The sequence below is a fragment of the Entelurus aequoreus genome, linkage group LG07, assembly GCF_033978785.1.
Source record: "Entelurus aequoreus isolate RoL-2023_Sb linkage group LG07, RoL_Eaeq_v1.1, whole genome shotgun sequence".
In the NCBI taxonomy this organism is placed as follows: Eukaryota; Metazoa; Chordata; class Actinopteri; order Syngnathiformes; family Syngnathidae; genus Entelurus; species Entelurus aequoreus.
Window position 1 is genome coordinate 48,496,128 of NC_084737.1, and position 26,262 is coordinate 48,522,389.

At 38.8% G+C, this 26,262-nt stretch overlaps 1 protein-coding gene and 1 long non-coding RNA gene across 3 annotated transcripts in view; one reads left to right on the top strand and one right to left on the bottom strand.

Annotated features, from left to right (window-relative positions):
* Window positions 1–26,262, bottom strand: part of LOC133653945 (uncharacterized) — an 82,371-nt gene that overhangs the window by 17,006 nt on the left and 39,103 nt on the right. The window lies entirely within an intron of this gene.
* On the top strand, window positions 1,155–10,440 carry wnt5a (wingless-type MMTV integration site family, member 5a). 2 transcript variants are annotated; one of them, XM_062053790.1, is made up of 5 exons: window positions 1,155–1,829; window positions 3,297–3,445; window positions 5,006–5,253; window positions 7,420–7,712; window positions 8,213–10,439. In XM_062053790.1, exons 2-5 carry the CDS (start codon window positions 3,309–3,311, stop codon window positions 8,669–8,671), a joined length of 1,137 nt encoding a protein of 378 aa, XP_061909774.1. In that variant the 5' UTR covers window positions 1,155–1,829; window positions 3,297–3,308; the 3' UTR covers window positions 8,672–10,439. The 2 variants fall into 2 exon arrangements, with proteins under 2 accessions (XP_061909774.1, XP_061909775.1); XM_062053791.1 differs by lacking the exon at window positions 1,155–1,829 and adding an exon at window positions 2,479–2,537 and having other exon boundaries at window positions 8,213–10,440.

A 26,262-nucleotide genomic window follows, 5' to 3' on the forward strand; every position in this document is an offset into this window, starting at 1 on the left:
TTTTAAGTTTTGTGTTTCTTGTAGAATCTATATAAAGTAATGTACATTAGCCTATTGTTAAAATAATGAACAAAACATCATTAAATATGTTTGTTTTATTGTATTGCTACATTAATAGCTGTTGTATTATTATAGGATGGCTTGTTAAAATTTTTATAGGATTTTCAGAGGGAGGAAAAACCAAGACCTTTAATATAAAATGTAAAATTAATAAATACATGAAAAGAAAAAGAAAAAAATGGTTAAAAGCCATCGTCCCGGGAGCATTTAATTTCTTCCCGTGCATTTTTTAAAATAATAATAATAACACTGAATAATTTCTAAGTCTTTGTTAGCCGTTTGTGAAGTTTTGTGCTCGTGCGCTACGTTCGCTCGCATCCTGTGCATCTCCTGGGGGCTAAGCCCCCCCTGTCCTTAAAAGCTAGTGACGCCCCTGGCCTGCAATTTTGATTCTGAAGTCTCTGGGCAGATTTGGTTCAGCATGGCAACATAAGCTCGCTGAATTCTGATTGGATAAAAACTCTATAACCTAAAAACAACAGCACTGGAAGGAGCATAATATGACATGAAGAGAATATGAATATGTTTAGATATTTAGGGGAAGTAAATTAAAAATGACTTTTATCTTTCATTATGATCATGATTTCTGGTTATGTTAGGCCAGCAGAGAAGGCCTTGCTGGCCCTGACGGCACACCACTGCCCCTACTGTCATTTTAGAAATATGATCAATAAAATATGACTGAAAACACAATTTCAAAATTAGTATTTTTTTCAATCTGTTTAAAAAACATGTCTCAAAAATGAAGCACTGTCTTATATTAAGAGTCGTTTTGTATTGGGGTCGATGCAGTAATTACAGTAGAGGCTGGCGAAAGGCCCCATAGGTGATGAAAGCTGCTTATAAAAGCACAATGTAGCATTTTAGCGGAACGTAACTCGATCTGCTGAGGGGAAAACATCCTCGTTCTGCCTTGGTATATGGATAAAGCAATAGCTCGGGGTGTTTTTAAAAAAAAGTTTATTTTAGGTAATAGAGACGCTTGTTTTGTTACAGACTGTTCCACCCTTGCGTCTTAGGGCCTTAATGCTGGCGAGAGCGCGCATGCGCAATGCGACAGCTTGCTCATCCCCAGTGCATTGTGGGAGGAGGCCGGGCAGCAGGTGAGAGAGGGCGTCAATGGAAGAGAGGGAAGTGCAAGCCCCGCACGCACACGCAGCGTGGGAGGACGACACACACTCGGGAGCCTCAGCAGAATATATTCACTTTTATTTTTATTTTTTCTGCCCCACGTGTAAAGTCGCGCCGTTTGGACCTTTTTGTTTGTGTTCCGGAGGAGTCGTGTCGGAGCCGAGCCTCGGTCTCATGAAAGGCGGGTGACTTCGGGCTCGTCATCGCGCCTCCACAGCAGAATGGGAGTTCAGTTATCGACCTTGGAGCGGATCGACGTGTGGATCTTTTTGCCGGTACAATGACCTGAGCGTGCGCGCGGCTGGGATTACTTGCTTCTTTTGGATGCACTTCAAACACAAACGGCTGAGTTCAAAGTGACACTTGATGACATTTCTACATTCCACGCACTGGCAGCTTGCGAAGTCACGCAAAACGCTCCTTTTTATTCAAGTGGTTTGACGCACGGATCAGCGCATCCACTTCTATTTATTTTGTATTATTATTATTATTATTTTTTTTTCCCACCAAGACGCCAAACCTGAAAAAACTGACAACATAAGCCTAAGTGTCCATCATATTGGGATATAAATAGTGAGCACTGGAATTATTGCTTGGACATCTTCTGCAGAAAGTGGATTACATCTTCCAGTTATTTGGTGAGTATCTCCAAATTGCTGAAGGTTTTATTTAAAAATGGAAAAAATGTAGGAAGTGTGCTATCTTTAATCAAAACGATTGACTAAAAATTAGGCGCTCCTGGTATATTTAGGGGTTTCATTTATTATGCACGTAAAGGCATTTAGTTCTCCCCATCAACTCATAGTGATGGCTCCCTCTCCTGGTTTGACCATAAGGAAGACAGAATAAAATAAAGAAAAATACGCACTTAACGCCATTTAAATTACAAACAAAACAGTTTTGATTTAATATAATATATTGTCTGCATAACAAGTCATTTGGAATGATTGTGTTGGACCTAGATGAGTAAATAAATAACTGTATGAGGGGGAAAAACTCCACGTCGTGGCACCAAAATGAAATGAATGATCATAAATGTATTTAACTTACATTTCGTCTAAAATGTGTTGCATCCAGCACCACTTTTATCAGCACAAACGAGCTTGTTATGTTTTATAATATCAGCCATCAGCACTTTCTAGGGGTCATCGGGAGAAGGAGCCTTAACGGGGCCCCCACTCCGCATTCTGCACTCTGCCACGCAATTAACCAAGTGTCACGTAAAAGAATAAATAATTGTGTGAATAATTAATTCTAATTTAAACAGTCTGCGAAAAGAAGTATTTGGATTGGATGAAAATATAATTGCATGCACCTGTGGCTTTGCGCTATGGGGAATCTTCCTTGTGAGTTGCGCCTGCTTTAATATGCATTTAAATGTTAATTAGGTGTAAATTTGAATGTAAATTTAAGATTCAAGTTAACAATAGTGCGGCCTGTATGGTGGACTTGCACGTCAATCTGGCAACCGTGGAAAGTTCGCTTCGTAATAAACTACTCTTGCTCCTTTTTCGACATGCAAACTGTATATGAAAATTTGATTCAATTAGTGTTATTTAATACTTGTTGTCCTCACTTTAATTAGTGTGATAAATAATTGTGTTTGTTTGGACTGTGCATTACTATTTTCCTAGAAATTAAGAGAGAAAAAAAATTCTGACTTGTTAAGTTAAATAACTACATTATGAAAATAAAATCTAAAAGCACATTCTAAATATATTTATTTTACAAATTTAAAAAAAAAAAAAACAGCTCTTTCCCCCTGAAAACATGTGTTCAAATGTTTTCTATGATGCATGTGCAATCACATAAAAGTCTCTCAAGTCTTTTTTTGAGTAAAGTAAATTGTCAGGATTGCTCCAGCTGAGGTTTCATGGTCATTTTCCTGAGCCGGCTGCACGTCCATCGTGTGTGATTCACACTCTCACAGGCTGTGAAAAGCCAGCACACACACACACACACACACACACGCACACCCACCCATTTACACAGATCAGTGTGTGCGTGCAGTCAGCTGAAAATATTTTCTATTTTCTTCAGCATGCCCAACTAAGCGTGTATATTAAAACAAAACATTGTGATATGCTTCTTTGTTATCCCCCCAGTTTGGCATCACAATGAAACTGGGATTGGGCTGTGTGTATCGGCCGGTCCGCTGGCCCGTAGGCAGCGTACTGGACTCCAGACACTGCGTCTTTGCGCTCACACTCCTCACACTCATAATGCAGGTGGTGGTGGAGGCCAACTCATGGTGGTATGTATTTATCATGTTTTACTTTTTTAATGTGTGTGTTTTTCTGTGTAATTTGACATGTCACATTGGGGAGTCAACATCACTGCTTTATTTTTAATACTGTATTTTTGTGTGTTTTTTTTAAGTCCTAATAGCTTCAGTTACACCACATGAAACATACGTGCTGACTGCACGTTAACCTTTCAAGAATAAATGTTTTCTCCCCTGGTTTCTTTGTTCACTTTTTGCCAAATAAATTTAAAAAAAGAATATTATGAAAAAACTGAGTTTACTGCATGTTCCCATACTGTGTTTTTGACACACACTTCCTGCTGCCATTAAAGAAAAATGTGCCATATACAGTATTTTAGCTTTTGAAACCACCAACATGTGCTTTCAGAGAAGCAAACATTTGTTGCTACTGTCAATAGAATCCTTCTTCAGATTTGTGTCTAAATGTCCACTTTTACATAATTCTCTACTTTAGATTCAATTGTGCTCACACCGAAGATTTCATTTCAATTTGCTTTAATTTACTGACAAAAAAACAATGTGACTGTGAGTAAAGATCATAAAATACAGTAGTTTATGTAATTTGTTGATGCATACGTATTTAGATTAAAAGTTTAATGGAGTTGGATCACAGGCACTTGCATGCTAAGTACGCCGCAAAAACTGTCTTTGAGTTTCCGCTTTGAGAGAACATACAGGTGTAAATGATTTAGGGGGGCAGCGTGTCTGCATAGTGTCTATGTAGATTATTTTCCTGCTGTGTGCGTTCCATTGCAGTTCCCCCAGTCGATCAGGTTTCACTCGAGGCTAATTGTCTCTCTCGTGGGGCTCTCGGATGGGCTTCTCTAATTGTCCTGTGGCCTAGAACCAGATGCTCGGCGCAGAGCTGCTATCTCCTATAAGTCTCTCTCTTTGAATCATTATTTCTAGTGCTGTGGAAAAATGGCTGACATATTGGGTACAGTTTTAACTTCAAGGCCGGAGCTGGTGTGATCAGCTATTCAGGAAAAAAAAAAAAATTAAAACTCCTGAGCCAACATAAAAGAAGATGATGGTGTGCTGGCATGCAATGTTGCAGACTTTTAGTAGTAGGAAATTAAAGATATTCTTTAAATTAATTGTTACGTTTTACTTTTTCTAACCCATTTTGTACCAAAATATCAGCTATATCGCCTCTTGAGGCACCCAAAAGCTGTTAAAATGAAACACTCCGTCATGGGACATTGACACTTTAGTTGAACTTCTCCCAGCTCATTAATTCGAAGAGTCAAGAGTATTTATTTATTTTAAACTGTCATAGGACAAAAAAATAAGTTTTTGACTTCTAATTACTCCTCCTCTTATCCTCCTTTCCTACCGTGCACCTCTTTTTGTGTGTTTGGCCCTAGCGAGCACATAACGTTTTAGTGTAATGTCATCAAGATTTAGGGCTGTTCGAAGGTTATACCGTACAATGTGTTGCTCCATGTCTGAGAGACTGAAAATTAATACATTTTTAATTTATATATTTTTTCCTGAACGCTGACTTTGGCTGGTGATTGAAAACACCTGCACTGTCTCCACCCTCAGGTCTTTAGCCATGAACCCGCTTCTGATCCCGGAGGCCTACATTATTGGGGCTCAGCCTCTGTGCAGCCAGCTGGCGGGCCTCTCGCAGGGCCAGAAGAAGCTGTGCCAGCTCTACCAGGACCACATGCAGTACATTGGCGAAGGGGCCAAGACGGGCATCAGAGAATGCCAGTATCAGTTCAGGCATCGGCGCTGGAACTGCAGCACAGTAGACAACTCCTCTGTTTTTGGAAGGGTCATGCAAATAGGTAAGGAATACAAACACTATACAAGTCGTTTCAGTTTTTAAACAGACACAACAGACATGTCAGAGCCAATGATAGCTTTGGTTACAGTTATTAGAGTGGAAATGTAACATGCCCTTGCTTGGCCAGAGCAGCTCTTTGCAGAAATGTACCTATTGGATGAAGACCATCTTAAGAATGAATGCTGTGTGGGTTTCACATAAGCTCTGATCTTACATTTAAGCTTTCAGAACTTCACGATCTACACTTAGATTCAACCCCTTAATGTTTTCTTTGAACGCATTCCTTCTCCCCAGGGAAAAAAGTCAAGCATTCATTGATTATAATCTGCCAGACGGATTGTAATAAATCTAGACAATATCTGCTGAGTATGACAACGGTGCTGCTACGGGCTTCACTGCATGGTGGTAAAGTCTGATCGTATTGTGTACCTTTGATACCATCCAGACAGGGATTTGTCGACATGGAGTGGAATGTACATTATTGTATGTTTATGGGTAAGATACTGCAGCATGTCACCCTCAAATGTAATTGTAACCTCTCATAGCTTGGTAACACGCTTTAACTGTACCTTGTTGGATACGTTAAGGCATAGTGTCTATTTTTCATACTGAATATGGCCTTCAGGAATTAATTTCATCCCAATCGTTTTAAATAAAGGCCCCATGTTTTCTCATTTATGTTTATTTGACCTCCCGAAAAGGTTTTGCACTATAAGCCTGTGGTTTGAAACGTCTATCTCAGATATTTTTACTGACGCCCATTTTTTATTGAATGGAATTTACTTTGTGCTTCTTATGGCTCCAAAATTTATTTTTAAAGCACTTTGCAACAGTCTCACCATCTAGACGTATTATGTTCCTTTTACTCTGGTAAATGCACAGTTCATGGCACTTTGGTAGAAAATAATTTCTGAGAAAGCTGAACAATGGATGTCTATCGAAGATCCAGGTCCTGGGTTTGGTTTACATCCATAGAATTGTGATACCATGCGTCTTGTTACTTTGAATGTGACTATCTACATAGATACATATCAGTATATCACATATCAGGTCAGTGTTTGACTAATTGATTTGTGTATGTCACTCTATTATGGTACTTGTATTCGTCACGTTCCTTTCTCACAGATGAGTCCACCCCAACATTTTTGCCCTCTTGAGGAAACACATACATGCTATGCTCTCCTTGTTGGCCTACAAGACTGTCTCTGACTGTCTGCCTGCTGTCTGAGGATGCTGCATTTGATTTAAAGCTGAGCGCCCGAGTGGTCTGCTTCAGCCACTCTGCCTTGCAGGGTTGCTTCAGGGGGGGTGAAGGGAGAGAAAACAGTTAAGGAGAAAGCACTTTGTCTGTCTGCAAGTCTGATATAAGGCCAGTAGTGTAAGAATAAAAAACACAAAAGGTAAAAACTTTGAGTAATAATTCCTCCTGTCTTAGACTAACTCCTTCCAGGATATCCCAGCTGGAAATAAGTCAAACTTTCTTGCAGGTTTCTTTATCCCAAACCACTCCTTGTCTTTCTTGATGCTTCATTTTTGTGTTTCTCTGGGTGCCTCTTGCTCTTTTTAATGTCTTTTTCCTGACACATATTTTTCGTATTTCTTTCTTCCCCCTCTTGTTTCTTTCTTTCTGTCCATCTGTTACAATCATTACAGATCTCATCAAAAGGTTTGGCCTCAAGTCTTTGTGAGATGTACAGTTTCATTTTGTATCAGACACATCTTTAAACACACAGCCTCATATTTTTGACAGCTGTTTCTTCTTTTGTCACTTCTGTCCTCATCTTTCTTAGTGGCTTTGTTCATTGTTCATAACAATGAGGTCCAAACTACATAGGTGAATTTTGTTTTGGCCTATTTTCACTGTTGGCTATAAAGAGGTTGGGTGGGGCTATGGGCAATAAACTCATGATCTGTCAGTCATGATGGACAATGTGAAAGAGACCTCATGGCTTTCAAGTTGGGAAAACTGTGAGGCGAAGTATTTATCACTGGAGGGCGCTCTCCATTCTTTGGCTATAGCCCAATAATAGCAAATTCCTTCAACATGCTAATGGCTCACTTTCAGTGTGGAATAATTTTACCTGTATTATAACATTCGGGGTTTTTTTTTTTAATTAAATGTTGTCGCTCGCAACTAAGATATCTGCCTTTTTTTTATTGTGCGCAGGCAGTCGGGAGACAGCTTTCACCTACGCCATAAGTGCGGCAGGGGTCGTGAACGCAGTGAGCCGTGCCTGCAGAGAGGGGGAGCTGTCCAGCTGCGGTTGCAGCCGCGCCGCTCGCCCCAAAGACCTGCCACGAGATTGGCTGTGGGGTGGCTGCGGTGACAACCTCAACTACGGCTACAGGTTCTCAAAGGAGTTTGTGGATGCACGTGAGAGGGAGAAGAGCTATCCTAAAGGCTCGCAAGACAGTGCACGACTTATGATGAATCTTCACAATAACGAGGCTGGAAGAAGGGTAAGTGCACACACACATTCAAAGCTCTTTTGGAGCCTTAGAAGTCAGGAGCTATAAAACCACAAGCTGTAGCGTTCTACATGATTTAAAAAGCCCAGGCTGGAAGTGAGACAACTCCGGTCAATCGAATTCAGCAGCTCTGTCTGCTCTATCCTGTGGGGCTTTAGATGTGACAGGGAGATAGCATCACTCGACAGTTCTGGGGTTTAATTTTTCCACTCCAAACATCTTGAAACCACCTTAAAGCAAACATGGAGCCAGTATCTGTTGCCAGACGGTTCTCTCTCGGAGAGACCGACCACATGGATTGTTTTATGCACTTTGCAGTGCAGAAATGCACAAGAACATCGGTTGCTTGATGTGGAAGTGGTGCACTGCGAGATCATAAGCAATATACTGTGCAGAGATGTGTGTCGACTGTCAAATATTTAGATTGGGTTTCACTTCTCTGCTGTGTTTTTAGAGTTATTTCATTTTTGTTCTGCTTCTACTTCTCCCAGACGGTGTCGGACCTTGCCCACGTGTCCTGCAAGTGCCATGGGGTGTCAGGCTCATGCAGCCTCAAAACCTGCTGGCTGCAGCTGGCTGACTTTCGCAAGGTGGGTGATGCGCTCAAAGAGAAGTACGATAGCGCTGCAGCCATGAAGCTCAACTCGCGCGGAAAGCTGGTGCAGATGAACAACAAGTTCAACCCCCCTACAAGCCACGACCTGGTGTACATCGAGTCCAGTCCAGACTACTGCCTGCAGAACCAAAGCACCGGCTCCCTGGGCACAGTAGGGCGCCTCTGCAACAAGACGTCGGAGGGTATGGACGGCTGCGAGCTGATGTGCTGTGGTCGTGGTTATGACCAGTTCAAGGCCCAGTTAGTAGAGCGCTGCCACTGCAAGTTCCACTGGTGCTGCTATGTCAAGTGCAAGCGCTGCACCAAAATCGTAGACCAATTTGTCTGCAAGTGAGACTAAATAAATATTGAAGATGATGGCCGTGCACCAGTGTGAGCGGAGAAGTCGAAGACAGAATGGAAGAGAGAAACTATATGAATTATATTTATAGAGTTAAACAATTATGCCATTGTAAAAAGACTTGACTTTTTCCCCCCCAAAATCGTATGTCTTCAGAAACTGAGAGTATTGTGAAATATTTATTTCGAGATTGATATGTTTTTATTTTGGCCCAGCTGATTTTTAACCCTTGCAAGTGCCTAAAATGGCTGAAAACACTCTCCCAACCCAACCTGACCTCACTTTCTTAATGTCCTCCAAACGTTGCTCCTTTTGTCAGATTTCTCTTATTGATAGCAAAAATTGGACTGCACTTCTCCTTTTCTAAGAAAAAGTAGTGTGTGACACTTGAGGCTCAGTTGGCTTCGAGATCCAGGTTTGTTGTATGACTGTGATGACAGCAGAATGCCTGTGTGTTGTAGTGTATGGATGCATGTGTTTTCATGGACTCCTTTCCAAACCGGCTTTCCCATCCCTCCCGATCCTGACTTGTCCCCTCTCACCTCATGGAGCTTGAGGGATCTTGTTGGTTTGAATGACTCCATGGGGAAAAATGTGTTCAGTCAGAGTGTTGTTTTGGGATTGAGCCATTTTATTAAACTGTCCCAGAAGTCTTCCCGATCCACAGGTGCTGCAAGAAGCCCTTCACCATTATGCACTTTGATAGAGGCTTAACCTGTCTGTCTCTTAAGCTGTTTCTTATTGCATTGCATCAGTTAATATAGCAATATTATAGCCAACACTGTTTTCCATATTAATTCAGAATATTCATTTACCATATTCTACAATACATAACCTGGTTTGATTATATATGGGCAATGTTTTGATTATATTGGTGAAACAGTCAGTTTTTATGTATATAGTATGTCTATTCAACCAATCAGTAAACTGTATTTATTTTCTTTAACCAGATTCTCAATTTTAGCAGCAAAACATGGCTCATTGCTTAGTTGGTTATCCTATGTGTAGTCACTTTTTAAAACGTCTCACTCACTCATGCGGCTCTTCACGGTTTATGTAAAGGGAAAAGCACCTTATTGTTTGTCAAATCCACCCATGTTCAGTGTTACTGTTACACACATCAAACATGCTGGATGTTCCAATTCTGCAATGGTGACGCATTTTCAATACCACTCAGTTGACAACTCTCCACCAGTCCAACTTTGTATATTTATAAGCTGCCTCCATCAATTTGAGGTTTGTTAAACTTGATGTGTAAAAGCAAATATTTTATTACTTTTTACAAATTGGCTCAACGCTCTACTTTCTTTCAATAAATACATAAAACCAGAAGTATTTACTCCTATCATCCTTGGCAAGTTCTTCATTTGTTATGCTCTTGTACGCTGTGTAGCTTTCACTCATGTCTACATGACCGAGGAGCTTCTGCAAAGTTCTTAAGTCGGGTTGCATTCTGTTAGTCTCCTCATCTTTAGCCAGATGTAGTGACAGACAGTCCAACCTCTATGAGATGACAGCTGTTTTAGCTGTGCAGTGAAGGAGACCCAGAGATGGGGTGCCTCTTGGTTGTGGTTAAATTATATGCAGCACTCAATTCACTGACAGTAGGTCAGTAAATGGAACCATAAATCATATTGTCAGAAGAGGGCGATTTTCGATGTGGGAAACAGGATTGGGCGCTCTGTGTGGAAAGTGACTGGGCCTTGTCAGAGGCTGCTGGAGCTCCAAATGAGAATAGAAGAGAAGATTAAGTAATGAGAAACAAGGGATTACATGAGTGGGGCTGCAGACAAAGTTGGCAAGGAAAGTGTCAATATTTCAACTAAGTGATGTAGACATTCAATGTTAAGTGCAAAATGCTCATTGGGTACACTTGCAAAATATATTTACATACAACACAAAATCTGTATTAAAAATTCTACCATTACAAAGCTATTGCTCAGTTCTTGGCTCGGTTGGTAGAGCGGCTGTGCCAGCAACTTGACGGTTTTAGGTTTAATCCCCATTTCCGCCATCCTGGTCACTGCCGTTGTGTCTATGGGCAAGATACTTTACCCACTTGCTCCCTGTGCTGCTCACAGTGGTTTAAATGTAACTTAGATAATGGGTTTCACTATGTGAAGCGCTTTGAGTCATTAGAGAAAAGCGCTATGTAAATATAATTCACTTCACTTTTTTTCAGTATTTCAGTTTGCTAGTATTTCGAACTGTCTTGTAATACAGGGTTATTCAAAAAGAATGAACCGATTTCATTACGCAATATTTTATTAAGGAAAAGGAATGAAAAAATCCAGCCAAGTCATAATTATTCTTCCTGGCTATAAAGCGTACCTGTTTTCAAATCACACCCACCTATTTGGTCACATTTTATTTTGTAAATATATTGGGCGCACACGTCTATAAGCCACAGGTGTACACATTGAAAATTTGAGGCAACTCAGGGTTGCTTCATCCAGACTTTAGTCTGGAAGCTGGTTGCTTCTGGGCTTGTGCCTTTTTCTTCTGCGCCCGGCGGTGGGGACGTTCATAGCCCATTGGTGGTGGTGGTGGATTTACGTTCTGTGTGACGGCCATTTCCTTTTTTGATGGCTGGGTTGATCGCTTTCGGCGGATTGTGAGCTTTTGCTCGCGTCTTCTCCAAGATGAGGGTGAGTGCACAGTGGCGATTGATTCATTGTAAACAATTTCACTTGAGAACCCTTCTGCAATTTAATTGGGTAGATGTGATGAGGCTGATTTGGCTGTTCGTGAACCCGGAAAAATCCATGCCAATGCCAAATTAGGCCTTGTATGAAGCGGAGGATTCAAAGTCTGGGGAAAATAGTAATTGCTTGTAGACCAGAAATTACGGTACTCACAATCAAATACAATTTTCTGACTAACAAGTGTTCTCTCATCAATAGAAAAATAGGCAAACTGGTCATTGGTTATTAAATCGCTAACAGCCATTTGATTAAAAAAAGTTTTCGAGCATCATATAAACTATCATCGAACTGCAAAAAGAAACTTTTCTGTCGCCAACACTTGTCAAGAAAGGTCCTTGTCATAGTTGCTGCACTGTTTACACATCTAGTTCTTATTTCAGTATAGTTGTGATAATCTCTGAATGCCGTGTTGATATTTAAATGTGATTTACATTTGAGTGACCCATCAGCTTTGTGTAAACAGAAGCCTCGCTGATGTTAAATCGTTTATATTCTCGACCTTTCTTAACCAACCACTTGATCAAATGTTCAGTGACCCCTTGGATAAAGTTAGTGTTAAATGAAGGTGAAGGCCTTACCCTCTCACATTACAACCTTCTGTCAACAATGTATGAAATCCACCTCTACCTGCACGTGTTTTCGCGAGGCTCCTTGAAGTGTGAGACAGACTTCAAGCCAGCATGACTCCTCTTGAAATACGTCGCACAAACAAATCCAGGTGCACAGTGAGCTGATGGTGGAGGATACCTGACACCCACAGGTGCACAGGTAGGAGCCACCTTCCCTAACCTGTTCCCCACTTTTGTTTTCCAATTGAGTAAAAATGTGTTCGGCTCTGAAAATATTTTTACTGTATACCCGCTCAGTAGAGAACAATACTTTCTTTTGCAGGCTCTGGTGATGGGGTAAAAGGTTATTTGCGTATTGTACACATAATTAAACGTCACCACAAGAGCATGAACACATTCATAGAAGGTGCTTATCAGATATTTTAACTTGGAACCTCTGAACATGGAACAGACAACCCAACCTTTATTTAATATCCTGTTCTCCGAATCCAGTAACATTTCAAAGGTATTTTTCTCTCCGTCAAACCACCAGCTATGCAGCTTGATCTGTTCAGGGTAACAGGGTGTTATAATGTTAAAAACCATGTCGGTGGCAACTTTCACACCTAAATAGACTGTATTGACTGGTAGGAAGCCAGAACACTCAGGCTGGGTTAGAACATGCAACCTCCACACAAAAAAAGCTCTGGTCACTTATACCCAATTCGTCTACATTAAAATTCCTACAGCGTTTTTAAGTATGATTACGTGACAAGTTGGGTTTTCTTAAAACCATACAGCTGGTAATTGTAAGGCTGTGTCCCTCTGCTGACCACAGCTTGTTAAGATTCATAAATATTGTTTGACTTTTGTTCAAGCAGTGGAACATAGTATTAGGGCAACAACCGCACATATTGATGCGACACATTTACATCACAGTTTACCATCTGTGAAACAAAACCTCCGCAGAAACTTTGTTTAAACTGGCCATATAATGGTAGGGTACATTCTTAGGCCCACATGAGTCTTCTTACTGACTGCTTATGTTGCCACATCAAATCAGGGCGACATTGTGCACGGTAAAGTGTCACTAGCCAGAACCAAGGCAACGGCGTAAAAACACGCTTACTATTGATCTGGGCACCTTTTGTTCAGAGAAGTGACTCCATTAGCTGTCAGGTTGAAGAGGTCTGGCAAAGCTCAGCTCTCCAGGCCAAAGCTCGGATTGCTCCATTCCTAGGTTCTTACAGTAAAAGTCACATAGCTACAATCGGGCCAAAATAAGTGCGCCCCGCAGAGCTCCATTTAAAACTATTTGGGATTGTGGTTGTGTATTTTAGAGAAGAAGGGCAGGACGCCACACTGTGACGTTGCAAACAGTCTGGACTGGATCAGAGAGACGTCGGGTTGGTGCCACACAGCTGCCAGTTCTCCCTTGCCTCGCCGCCAGTTCTATCCGAGTGTGCCTCTCTTCCCCCCCCCCTCCCGAAACCACTCGCACCACAAGTTGTTTCAACAGGGCACAACTTTGGATGAAAATAGAAAGGTTAGACAAAGAGATCATAGTCGCTCAATGTGCCATGACTGAGGCTTTTGTGATCCGATATGTACAGCATGTGAGTGCGTATGAGAGCAAAGGAAGAATTATTGCTATTATAAATCAAAGTCACTTCAATCTGTTTTGATCTTGACCAAATATTTAAAGATGGAATTCAGCTAATCTTATTCTGGGTCAGAGTGCCTACACCCCAGTTAGTTTCCAATAGGGACACACACAAAAAAAAGCAGAGTTGTTAGACTGCACAGTTCTCACTACTACAACTGCAAAGCAAACGGTATCACATGAGATAATTGCCAAATGGAAACGTCAGCATGGCAGAATAGCTGCCTGGATGCGTGCGTGTGTGTGCATGTGCACTGAAATAGCTCAGTGTTGCAGCTCATCTCGCTTTATTGCTCACAGATGTGGAAAGATAATCACATTCATGGAGGATTCCAAATTCCAATCTGTTATTCCATCTTAAATGTCAGGATTACCATTTTGTCCAGGGACGTTTTTCTTTGTGACGCGCTTTAATTGAATTTTCAGAACTTTTATGACAAAGCTAAACATTTGCAATTGAATGTTCGTTTGGACATTTGATCATCTGTGGTCCTTTCCGGGAAGAACGTTCAATAAACTTTGAGCCTAACCCTGAACTCTGAGTTGTCTTACCCCAAGATTGGAAACTCAGTTTCCGGTTGCAGAACAGCTGATCTGAGTTAGTCCAATCAATTCAGAGTATGTTCATTCTGAATAAAAAGTCATGATCGAATGAGGCCCTGATACAATTATTCACCATGGAAACTGCAGATACTAAAAGGTTGTTTTTCATTACTCCATTACAACAGGAAGTGGTAATGAGGTCTTATAGTGAGCATGAAAGTCACACAGCTACTGCTGCAAAGGTAGTTTTTTTTAACATTAAGTTATATTTTTCTCATTATCCCTAACTATGATTACTGAAACATGGTACAATGGTATTAAATAAATTCTTGTTTGAAAAAAAAAAAATCACAGAGTTGACTTAAAATGAAATATAAAACAATGGAAAATACAGGTAAGGTATATTTTCCTTAGGCCTGTGATCTAATGAAAATATTGGTTTTATTTATATTTGAGTTTGAGTTTGAGTTTATTTTTATTTCGAACATGCAAGCATACAACATGATACATCACAATTTCCAGTTTCTCTTTTCAACATGTTCGAAAAGGAGTAGGAAGAAGCAGAGCTTATTTAATCCTACCCCTTTTCTTTTACATAAATTGCTAAAACTTATGTTCACCTCCTGTTCTCAATTTATTCACAAAATACTCCATAAGTAAACATAATACAAAAAAATATAAAATAAATAATACTCTGTGAAGTAAGTTACATTTCATATGGTGAGATGAGTAAGATTATTTTGAAAATCAATGGATGGATGAAATATATTCAGAATTCAGATTATTTGGCATATACAGTAGATGCAAATTATATTGAGGTTCATTTGTGTCTTTATTACGATAGATTCTTTCGACACTGAAGTTTTGTTACTGAATTTTTTGCATGTGAATTTTGTGAATCACATTTTTTTACATCAAATTATGCTGACAATTTCAGTGTATACAAATTCCGTGCTTTAAAATTCAGTGTAAAGAAATCTATCTATAACTATTTAGCGTATAAATATTCAGTGTAAAAACAATTCACTGCATAAAAATCCAATGTATAAAAATCCCTTGTAAAAAATGTAGTGTAAAAAAATTCAGCGTCGAAAAATTTGCTGCATCAAAAAGCAAGACTCACTTCCGATAAATTAAGACCAAATCAATTAATCCTGTCTCAGAACCAGCCAATGAGGTGTCAACTTTGAAGTCACGTGACACAGATCTTGCAAAACAGCATAAAAAAGGCAGGTAACTGGGCTACCTTGGGAATATTACAACATCATTTACATTTAAATGCGGGCCGCTGGATATAGAAATTATTCCAATAGTTAAAATCTGCACTTTATGAGTGACATACAGGTTTCTACTTGTCATGATTTGCAGCTAAACTGGCTGTGATACACACTGTGACCAGTAGTTGCTGCTGGATAATGATGTCCAGGTAAATTTAATGAGGAAGACATGGTATATATATATATATATATATATATATATATATATATATATATATATATATATATATATATATATATATATATATATATATATATATATATATATATATATATATATATGTATGTATGTATGTATGTATGTATGTATGTATGTATGTATGTATGTATATATATATATATATATATATATATATATATATATATATATATATATATATATATATATATATATATATATATATACTACCGTTCAAAAGTTTGGGGTCACCCAAACAATTTTGTGGAATAGCCTTCATTTCTAAGAACAAGAATAGACTGTCAAGTTTCAGATGAAAGTTCTCTTTTTCTGGCCATTTTGAGCGTTTAATTGACCCCACAGATGTGATGCTCCAGAAACTCAATCTGCTCAAAGGAAGGTCAGTTTTGTAGCTTCTGTAACGAGCTAAACTGTTTTCAGATGTGTGAACATGATTGCACAAGGGTTTTCTAATCATCAATTAGCCTTCTGAGCCAATGAGCAAACACATTGTACCATTAGAACACTGGAGTGATAGTTGTTGGAAATGGGCCTCTATACACCTATGTAGATATTGCACCAAAAACCAGACATTTGCAGCTAGAATAGTCATTTACCACATTAGCAATGTATAAAGTGTATTTCTTTAAAGTTAAGACTAGTTTAAAGTTATCTTCTTTGAAAAATAAGGACATTTCAATGTGACCCCACACTTTTGAACGGTAGTGTATATATATATATATATATATATATATATATATATATATATATATATATATATATATATATATATATATATATATATATATATATATATATATATATATATATTTATAGATGGTTGGATGCATTCATAGAGGGAGAAATAAATGTTTGAGCGTAAGCTCGTTTTTCACAAGACAAATTTTAATCATTCATAGATGAACAACACACTACGGTAACCATAGTAACAGTGATTTATCAAATAAGTGGCTGTATTTATCTGTTTGCTTTTATTTTTTGCAGTGTTTGTTGCATTTTTGTTGCTCTTGCTTGATTATAAAATATGTTGATCAAAGAGGTGGTCTGCAGTGGAGGAGCAACGTTCATATATTTTAAATATTTAGTGTTTTATTGTTCATAGTTAATATTTTAAATCCCACATTCTGTATGTTCATGTACATTCGAGTGTCTTTTTCTGCAAAAAAACGAAAAAGACCATTTCAAAAACGTAATTAACTTTGGAAATTTTTCCGAATTATATTACAGTCAGAATGTACGTAAAAATATAGAATGTGGGATTTACAATATTAACAATAAACAATAAAACACTGGATATTGAGAATGTGCGTTGTGCTCCTGCAGACCACCTCCTTGATCGACATATTTTATAATCGAGCAAGAACAACTAAGATGCAATAAACACGGTGAAACATAAACGCAAAGGGTAAAAAACATCCACATATTCGATATAATGTCACTGTTCTGCAGAACTTTGCTGTAGAATTCTGCCTCAGTCCGACACTCGCTATGGCTTTTTTGCTCTGTAAACAAGCCCCGTCCACTCTGGCCCACTCTGTTTGTTCCCAGAGCTTTGTATGTCACTCAAAAGTGCAGATTCTAACCATTGAAATCATTTCTATAGTTTGAAAATATCCAGCGGGTCACATTGAAATGTTAATTATTTTGTATTATGCCAAGGTAGCCCAGTTAACTGCCTTTTTTTATGCGGTTTTGCAAATTTTTCAACACTGAATTTTTTTTACACTAAATATTTATACATTGATTTTTTTTACACTGAATTTTTATACACTGATTTTTTTACACTTGAGTTTTTTATACACAACATTTGTATTCACTGAATTTGTATACACTGATTTTTTTTTACACTGAATTATTTTACAAATAATTTATTTTCAATGAAATTGTCAGCATAATTTGATACAAAATATTTCAGTTTCCAAAATTAAATACACTAAAAATTCAGTTACATGAATTGGGTATTATGTCACAAATTGACCTCCATAAATACAAATTTTATACTTTATCATTGAGTGGCTTCATAGTTTTTTTTCAATGTTACACTAATATACCGCACTGAATACTTATTTTATCGAGTATGCCATTTTAGCTCTTTAAAAAAAACAAAAAAACAATTGATTATATTATTTATTATTTAGTTTTATCTAAGCAGTTCATATTTTACATATGCTGTATTTATAGTAATAAAAAAATATATACTTTATGTTCTTTATAAAAATGATTGAAATCTAAAAGTTGAACTCGAAGCAAGATGAAATATCTAAAATCAGTGGAGTTTTTTTTTCCTAACATGATTAAAATATATATTTTTAACAGGCATATTAATTTGCTTATTGTAAGTATCATGTACAAACATACTAATATAGGGGGTATTTTCTCTACAGCTCTATATACTTGCATTTAATGTATTTCTTCCCAGGAGTGCAGCCATGTAACTGTTTGCTCTCACTTGCTGCTTTATTCGCTTTTAAATAATTCTACAAGTCTTGAATTTAAGTTTATTCCTTTACTTTTAAGTGAACCAAGATGCGCTGAATCATTTTTATCCTTTTTATTTTCAATTTTTATGCGTTTTACAATCCATCTGACAAGTCAGCAACAACATTATTATTACTGAAGGAGTACCTCAAACAATAGCTCCCTGTGAAAGCTGTTGGGTATATCAACAAGAAATGTGTGCGCAAAAAGCAAAGATTTATTTTCCCTGGAAAGTGAAAAGGGACTACCACTGGAATCTAGTGGTAAGGCGTTATCATTTACCTCCTGATCAAAGGGTGAAAAAACTGTTACGCATGGCCTGAAGCTAAATGATACCGTGTCTTTTCCAAGACACCTGAAAATCGACTTGGTTCTAAACCGAAGCCAAGTGAGAATGATGCTTCTGCTTGGAGACGGCACCATATCTAACATAAACATAAACAAAATGGTTACATGCAGCTTTCCAAGTGCCACCATCTCAGACAACACAAAGCAGCTACCTGATGTCTTGGCTGAACACCAAGGGATCAAACAGCTGATTGTGCATGTGGGTGGACGTCAGAAACCAACAGTCTGTAATCCTTCAGAAATACTTTAATACACTGTTTGAGAGTGTTGGTGATGTGGAAATATGTACATTTATCAGTGGACCTCTCCCAAACATCGACAGAAGGATAAACAAATTCAGCAGGCTGCTTCAGCTGGATACATGTCTGTCTAAAGTCTGTGAGTCCAGACGACTGCATTTTAATGACAACTTCAATCTATTCTGGCAAAGAGGATCTGCTTCAAGGGAAAGGCACACACCTGAACAGAGGTGGAGTGAGACGACTGACGGATAACCTTCTCCACGCTCTGAGGCATCGGAATAGGTCTGGACCAGATCCTGTGCTGTCACAGAGAAGAAAGAAGGGGAGCGGAAGATGAACTCCTCCTCCGCTGCCACCTAGGAACCCAGCAAAGGACTCAGCCACAACAACCACAGCAGCACCTCCAATATCCCTACAGGATTCGGCTTATAAGTGATTTCCAGAGCCGAAAAAAAGTCTGCGGGCTATAGAGCGTTTTCTATTCGGGCTCTAGTACTCTGGAATGCCCTCCTGGTAACAGTTAGAGATGCTACCTCAGTAGAAGCATTTAAGTCCCATCTTAAAACTCATTTAATTTAGGGCTATATAAATAAACATTGATTGATTGATTGATTGATTTGTATACTATAGCCTTTAAATAGACCCCCCTTTTAGACAAGTTGATCTGCCGTCTCTTTTCTGCTCTGCCCCCCTCTCCATCGTGGAGAGGGGGGGCACAGATTAGGTGACCACAGATGAAGCGCTAGCTGTTCAAAGTCGGGACCCAGGATGGACCACTTATCTGTGCATCAGTTGATGACGTCTCTGCGCTGCTGACTTGTCTCCACCCAAGATGATCTCCAGCTGGCCTCACTAAGGACTGGACTCTCACACTATTAACTAGATCCACTCGACGTCCATTGCACCAGTCCCCACATCTGCGGTCCCCCCCAAGGTTTCTCATTGTAATCCCATTGGGTTGAGTTTTTTCTTGCCCTGATGTGGGATCTGAGCCGAGGATGTCAATGTGGCTTGTGCAGCCCTTTGAGACACTCGTGATTTAGGGCTATATAAATGAACTTTGATTGATTGATTGATGATTGATTCTGTTGCAGCAACTCCTCCATCATCATCACCTTCATCACGGCCCTCAACACAGACATGGATCGCACCTGCTGCATCTACACCTTCCAGGGATGCTTCAAGGTCTTTCTCCTGTCCACCGTCACCCATGAGACTTCCTGACATTCTTGAAAGCTTGGTGAAATCAGGGTTTAAAATGATTCCCCTTACTCCAGACATGGCGCGATCAAGGATTATGTCATCAAAAAAATATCACGCCCCTCTTCCTCCTCAGCCTATTCAATTAACCAAAGCTGCTCCAGCTTGGCCTGTGCCAGCGGTGCTCGTAGCTCTTATTCCCAACAGCGTCAATTCTGTTGTCGAGAATGCTAAGGGCCTCTGTGCTGATAAAAATCACATCAACCAGAGGCCGGATAAGGACGTACTCTCTTCTAAAACAATAACTACTTTCATTGATCTCAGCACATACTGTACTTTGTTAAAATTGGTATCTTTGTCTCTGACTAAATGGCTAAGATCTGTGGGATTCCTCAGGGCTCGATTTTGGGTCGCCTATTGCTCAATTTGTACTGAACCCAGAACCAGTGAAGTTGGCACGTTGTGTAAATTGTAAATAAAAACAGAATGCAATGATTTACAAATCCTTTTCAACTTATATTCAATTGAATAGACTGCAAAGACAAGAAATGTAATGTTTGAACTGAGAAAATGAATTTTTTTTTGCAAATAATCATTAACTTAAAGGCCTACTGAAATGAAATGCTCTTATTTAAACGGGGTGGCAGGTCCATTCTATGTGTCATACTTGATCATTTCGCGATATTGACATATTTTTGCTGAAAGGATTTAATAGAGAACATCGACGATAAAGTTCACAACTTTTGGTCGCTCATAAAAAAGCCTTGCCTGTACCGGAAGTAGCATGACGTCACAGGTTGTGGAGCTCCTCACATCTGCACATTGTTTACAATCATGGCCACCAGCAGCGAGAGCGATTCGGACAAGAAAGCGAAGATTACCCCATTAATTTGAGCGAGGATGAAAGATTTGTGGATGAGGAAAGTGAGAGTGAAGGATTAGAGGGCAGTGGAAGCGATTCAGATAGGGAAGATGCTGTGAGAGGCGGGTGGGACCTGATATTCAGCTGGGAATGACTAAAACAGTAAATAAACACAAGACATATATATACTCTATTAGCCACAACACAACCAGGCTTATATTTAATATGCCACAAATTAATCCGCATAACAAACACCTCCCCCCTCCCGTCCATATAACCCACCAATACAACTCAAACACCCGCACAACACACTCAATCCCACAGCCCAAAGTACCGTTCACCTCCGTAAAGTTCATACAGCACATATATTTCCCCAAAGTTACGTACGTGACATGCACATAGCGGCACGCATGTACGGGCAAGCGATCAAATGTTTGGAAGCCAAAGCTGCGTACTCACGGTAGCGCGTCTGCTATCCAACTCAAAGTCCTCCTGGTTGTGTTGCTGCAGCCGTCCGCTAATACACCGCTTCCCACCTACAGCTTTCTTCTTTGCTGTCTTCATTGTTCATTAAACAAATTGCAAAAGATTCACCAACACAGATGTCCAGAATACTGTGGAATTTTGCGATGAAAACAGACGACTTAATAGCTGGCCACAATGGTGTCCCAATATGTCCGCACAATCCATGACGTCACGCGCAAACGTCATCATACCGAGACGTTTTCAGCAGAACATTTCGCGGGAAATTTAAAATTGCACTTTACTAATCTAACCCGGCCGTATTGGCATGTGTTGCAATGTTAAGATTTCATCATTGATATATAAACTATCAGACTGCGTGGTCGGTAGTAGTGGGTTTCAGTAGGCCTTTAATGGCAGCAACACGTTGCAAAAAAGTTGGCACAGGGGCATTTTTACCACTGTGTTACATGGCCTTTCCTTTTAACAACACTCAGTAAACGTTTGGGAACTGAGGAGACCGATTTTTGAAGCTTTTCATTTGGAATTCTTTCCCATTCTTGCTTGATGTACAGCTTAAGTTATATCATATGCTTATATAATAATACAAATTTAAAAAAATGGAGCCCCCATATGTAACAGTAAGTTGCTGTATGACCTCAGCTCAGGACAGGTCAGGCAAACAATCACCATAGTAGATACAGTGCTCAAGGCAGTTAGAGAAGCGCTATAGTGCCAAAGTGCAAATGTGCTAAATTGTTGCATATAAAGCAGGGGTGGGCAATTAATTTTCACCGGGGGCCGCATAAGCAACCCGAGCACTGCTGGAGGGCCACACGACAATATTTCAATTAAATTTTGCTCAATATTATTTTTGATATACCGTAAGATAAATAATAATGATGATAATAATAATAATAATTAATAATAATAATAATAATTTAATTTAACCTAACTTAACTTTATACAAAAGCAGATTGCTTTTGATGGTCACTTTATCCTGCATTATCCAACATTTTTCCCCATCAGATTTGGACAACCATCTGTTGTTAAAAATAGTTTTTAATCATATTTATTTTATATTGTTTTTTATATTGGTTTTATATGTAATTGTTTTTTCTTTTTATTCAGTCATTGGTGGAGCTAAGGATAATATTTGAATATTGTTTGTAATATTGTTGTGCAGCACTTTGGAAACATTGTGTTGTTTAAATGTGCTATATAAATAAAGTGGATTGGATTGTCACACCTGCCAGCTTGTCCCAACACGCATTTACCTCTGTGAACAAGTCATTACCTGTGGTTGTCTCTTTAATTGACTGCATCAGAGCTCTCATCCAAAGTTAGCGAAAAACAGTCCATGTCTCCGGGCATTATCAGCGCAACAAAGTCCAATAAGCACCCCTTAATAAACTCTCCGTCAGAAAACGCCTTACTTTTTCTGGCGCTTTTGTGAGAAATGACGAAACTTGTCCTGACGGCTGCATCTCTGGGGGTGTGAAATATGGCACAAAGTCCTTGTTGGGTTTGCAGTTTTACCATCAACGCATCAGCCTCCCTTGCGCGCGCTTCATCAGACACATTCCGGTATTTTCCCTCGTGTTTCTTCGTGTAGTGGCGATTAAAATGATATTTAAACACAGCAACCTGTGTACCACACATTAAGCACACGGCTTTACCATTAATTTATGTAAAGAAATACTTGGCAGTCCATGTCTTGTTGGAAACACGCCATTCCTCATCAACTTTTCTTTTTTTAGCGTCTCATCACTTGTCTCTATGCACCTTCACTCACAGGTTCCCCCCGGACATACGGCATAAATAACACATTTCAAAATAAAAGCAGCACAGTTGTATTGCGCGCACGACATAGATGTTTTTTAAACTTTATTTTGTAATTTGTAATTGCGCCGTTCAATTCACTCACAATCGCACACGCGCATACGTCCACACGGAAGTAATACAAATAACGCTTTTCAAAACAAAAGCAGCACCGTTGTATTGCACACTCGACATAGGACCTTTTTAAATTTATTTTGTAATTTATGATTGGCCTCACGCGGGCCGGACAGGGATGCGCAAAGGGCCGGATGCGGCCCGCGGGCCGTACAATGCCCAGGTCTGATATAAAGGGATGGTATTATTATATGTTATAGCCCTATTGCACAAGTATAGTTAGGATACGTATGGATAATTGCACCAAAAAAGCATACGCAAGTGTGTCTTTGTGGGAAATATTGCCCAAAACATGAATACATAAGTTTTAGTATGTAAGCATAGAAATATTGACATATTTAAACATGACTACAATTCACATTGAGCAATTGAGTGCTTTGTAAGACAGTTATTGTGTTACTGAGCTGCTAATGCTGCTGCTGCTGAATCGCCTTTGAATTTGTAAAAGTTAATGCTAAATTATAAGTGCCTCACACTTGTAGAAGGTTGTCGTCAAAAACCGGGATGTTGGTGAACTTTGAAATTCATCTTAAAGCAAAAGACATCGCTAGGAAGACCCAACAAAATGCTTGTTAGCTCTCAGCATTTTTTCACCTGAGGAGTGAGGATTATACTGAATTAATCTAAATAGGGAGCACTAGTCTTGTGCTGAAAGATACAACTATCCCATAAATTGGCATCCTAGTGAATGCGGACATTGTAAATGACTGTTTTATTACAGAAAGTTCATCTTTGGTATTTCCTGTTTAGCACTTAGCAATACTGCTAAATGATGCTTAGTTGGTCACTAGAGCTGGATCTGCTTAGCACTCAGCTTCTAAAACTTGTAACTCCTCATCAACATGTTCAGGCTCAACAAGATAAGATTGTGGATCATTAATTTTTTTTCCTGAAAGTAGTTGTTGTTGGCTCTCACAAAGTCGGCCATGATTACCGTATTTTTCGGACTATAAGTCGCTCCGGAGTATACGTCGCACCGGCCGAAAATGCACAATAAAGAAGGAAAAAAACATATATACGTCGCACTGGAGTATAAGTCACATTTTTGGGGGAAATTTATTTGATAAAATCCAACACCAAGAATAGACATTTGAAAGGCAATTTAAAATAAATAAAGAATAGTGAACAACAGGCTACATAAGTGTACGCCATATAATGCACAAATAACCAACTGAGAACGTGCCTGGTATGTTAACGCAACACATCATGGCAAGAGTCATTCAAATAACTATAACATATAGAACATGCTATACGTTTACCAAACAATCCGTCACTCCCGATCGCTAAATCCGATGAAATCTTCCTCCCCGGTGTTGCCTCTGGTATGTCCTTTCTTTCTTTCGCTACGGAGTATATGTGGCACCCCCGGCCAAACTATGAAAAGAACTGCGATTTATAATCCGAAAAATACGGTAGTCATAGTTGTTTTTGTTGACGGTAACAGCGATGCTATGCACTCTGTGAAATCAATGTTTCGTCGTAATGTTTAAAATGACCAAAATACTGTAAATATGACATATTATCATTAATATGCACAACACTTACAACTTTTAGTATATCAATATGTGGAATCAAATTATGCAATGAATTAAGTAAATAAATCAAACAGTGTACTAATATGATCCAATTTGAGAAACTGTTCAAACTCAAAGTGTTTACAAAGTACAAAGAAGAAGAACAATGATAAACATTCTGAACTTATCTATATTTGTATTCATCTCATTATATGACATACAACTTACTTCGCTATTTATTATTAATTAATGAATTATTTAATGTTATTATTTATGGAGTATATTGTGAACAGATTGAGAACAGGAAGTGAACAAAAGTGTAAGCAATTGCTATGTAATAGAAAAGGGGTAGGAATAAATAAGCTCTGCTTCTTCCTCCTTCTTTTTGAACATGTTAAAAATAGAAACTGGAAATTGTGATGTATCATGTTGTAATTGTGTATCCATGTTCGAAAAACTCATACCATGAACCATGAACCATATGCCTGTTACTACAATACATCCACACTTACAGCATGAATATAAAATGTTGTTGGAACGTTTTTACCGTGCTTTATAGGCGGAATAAAGTGTATCCCTATTACCTGCATTGTTAGCAGCCTCTTGCTAGCAGGTTTTTTTTTACTATTTAGAACACATGTAGCCGAGCTAAATTTTATTTTATTTTATTTTAATTTTGTTCAATTATTCACATCATTTTTTGTTGTGAACTTCCCCAAAAGTGTTTCTCATTGTAATTAGGTTCCACTCTATTATTTTCCGTTACATACCTTTTTGTTTCCCTGGGGGGTGATTTGGCGTCGCACCTTTGTGACCAGCTTCAGTGAGCACTGACGCTCGGAGCTGGTAAGTCATGTTTATGTCTCTCTCCTATTGTTTTTTTTAATAAACTTTTTGGTTGTCGTTTTTAAAAGTGTTTTGTGGGAATGCACACTGTTTTGTGAATTGTTGGTGTGCATGTGTGTTGAATTCCCGAATGGCTGTTGAATTGTTGAAAAAAAAAAACGAACTTTTGTATGCTAAAGGATGTGTGGATTAGCTTGGTTAGCTTACTGCTAGCTGCAGTTGTTGTGGGGTCTCCTGTCTCATGAGTTTGTGCACGGGTCAGGGGCTCTGCTGTGTGTCTGTGTGGACATCTTGTGTGCCGCTGTAGCATTTATATGAGTGTGTATTTTTTTCTTTATTCTTTAGTGGAGAGAGATTCTGTTTGCCGTGGACTGTGTGTGACGCCCTGTTTTTGTTTTTTCCAAAAAAAGGTATGTCTGTTACGAGTTTTTTTGGCTTAGTTTATTGTATAAAAAATATAAAAAGAATTGATGTGGGTGGGAAAGATGAGGTGTATTGCTGCACATTTAAGGATCCTTTTTCTTAATATATATTGTTATTTGCTGAAGTATATATTTTATATATGGGTTTTATTTAATTAATTTATTTGAGACTATTATGCTTTTTTTTTTACCTTTATTATTATTATTTCCATTTCCACATTTAAACATGTATAATTGAATTGAGTGAGCACTGACGCTCGGAGCTGTGGAGAGAGATTCTGTTTGTGGACTGTGTGTGACGCCCTGTTTTTGTTTTTTCC

Coding starts and splice junctions, on each gene's coding strand:
- wnt5a (XM_062053790.1), top strand. CDS start 3,309: ATGAAACTGGGATTGGGCTGTGTGTATCGGCCGGTCCGCTGGCCCGTA. Junction 3,446..5,005: donor GTGGAGGCCAACTCATGGTG/GTATGTATTTAT, acceptor CTCCACCCTCAG/GTCTTTAGCCATGAACCCGC. Junction 5,254..7,419: donor TGGAAGGGTCATGCAAATAG/GTAAGGAATACA, acceptor TATTGTGCGCAG/GCAGTCGGGAGACAGCTTTC.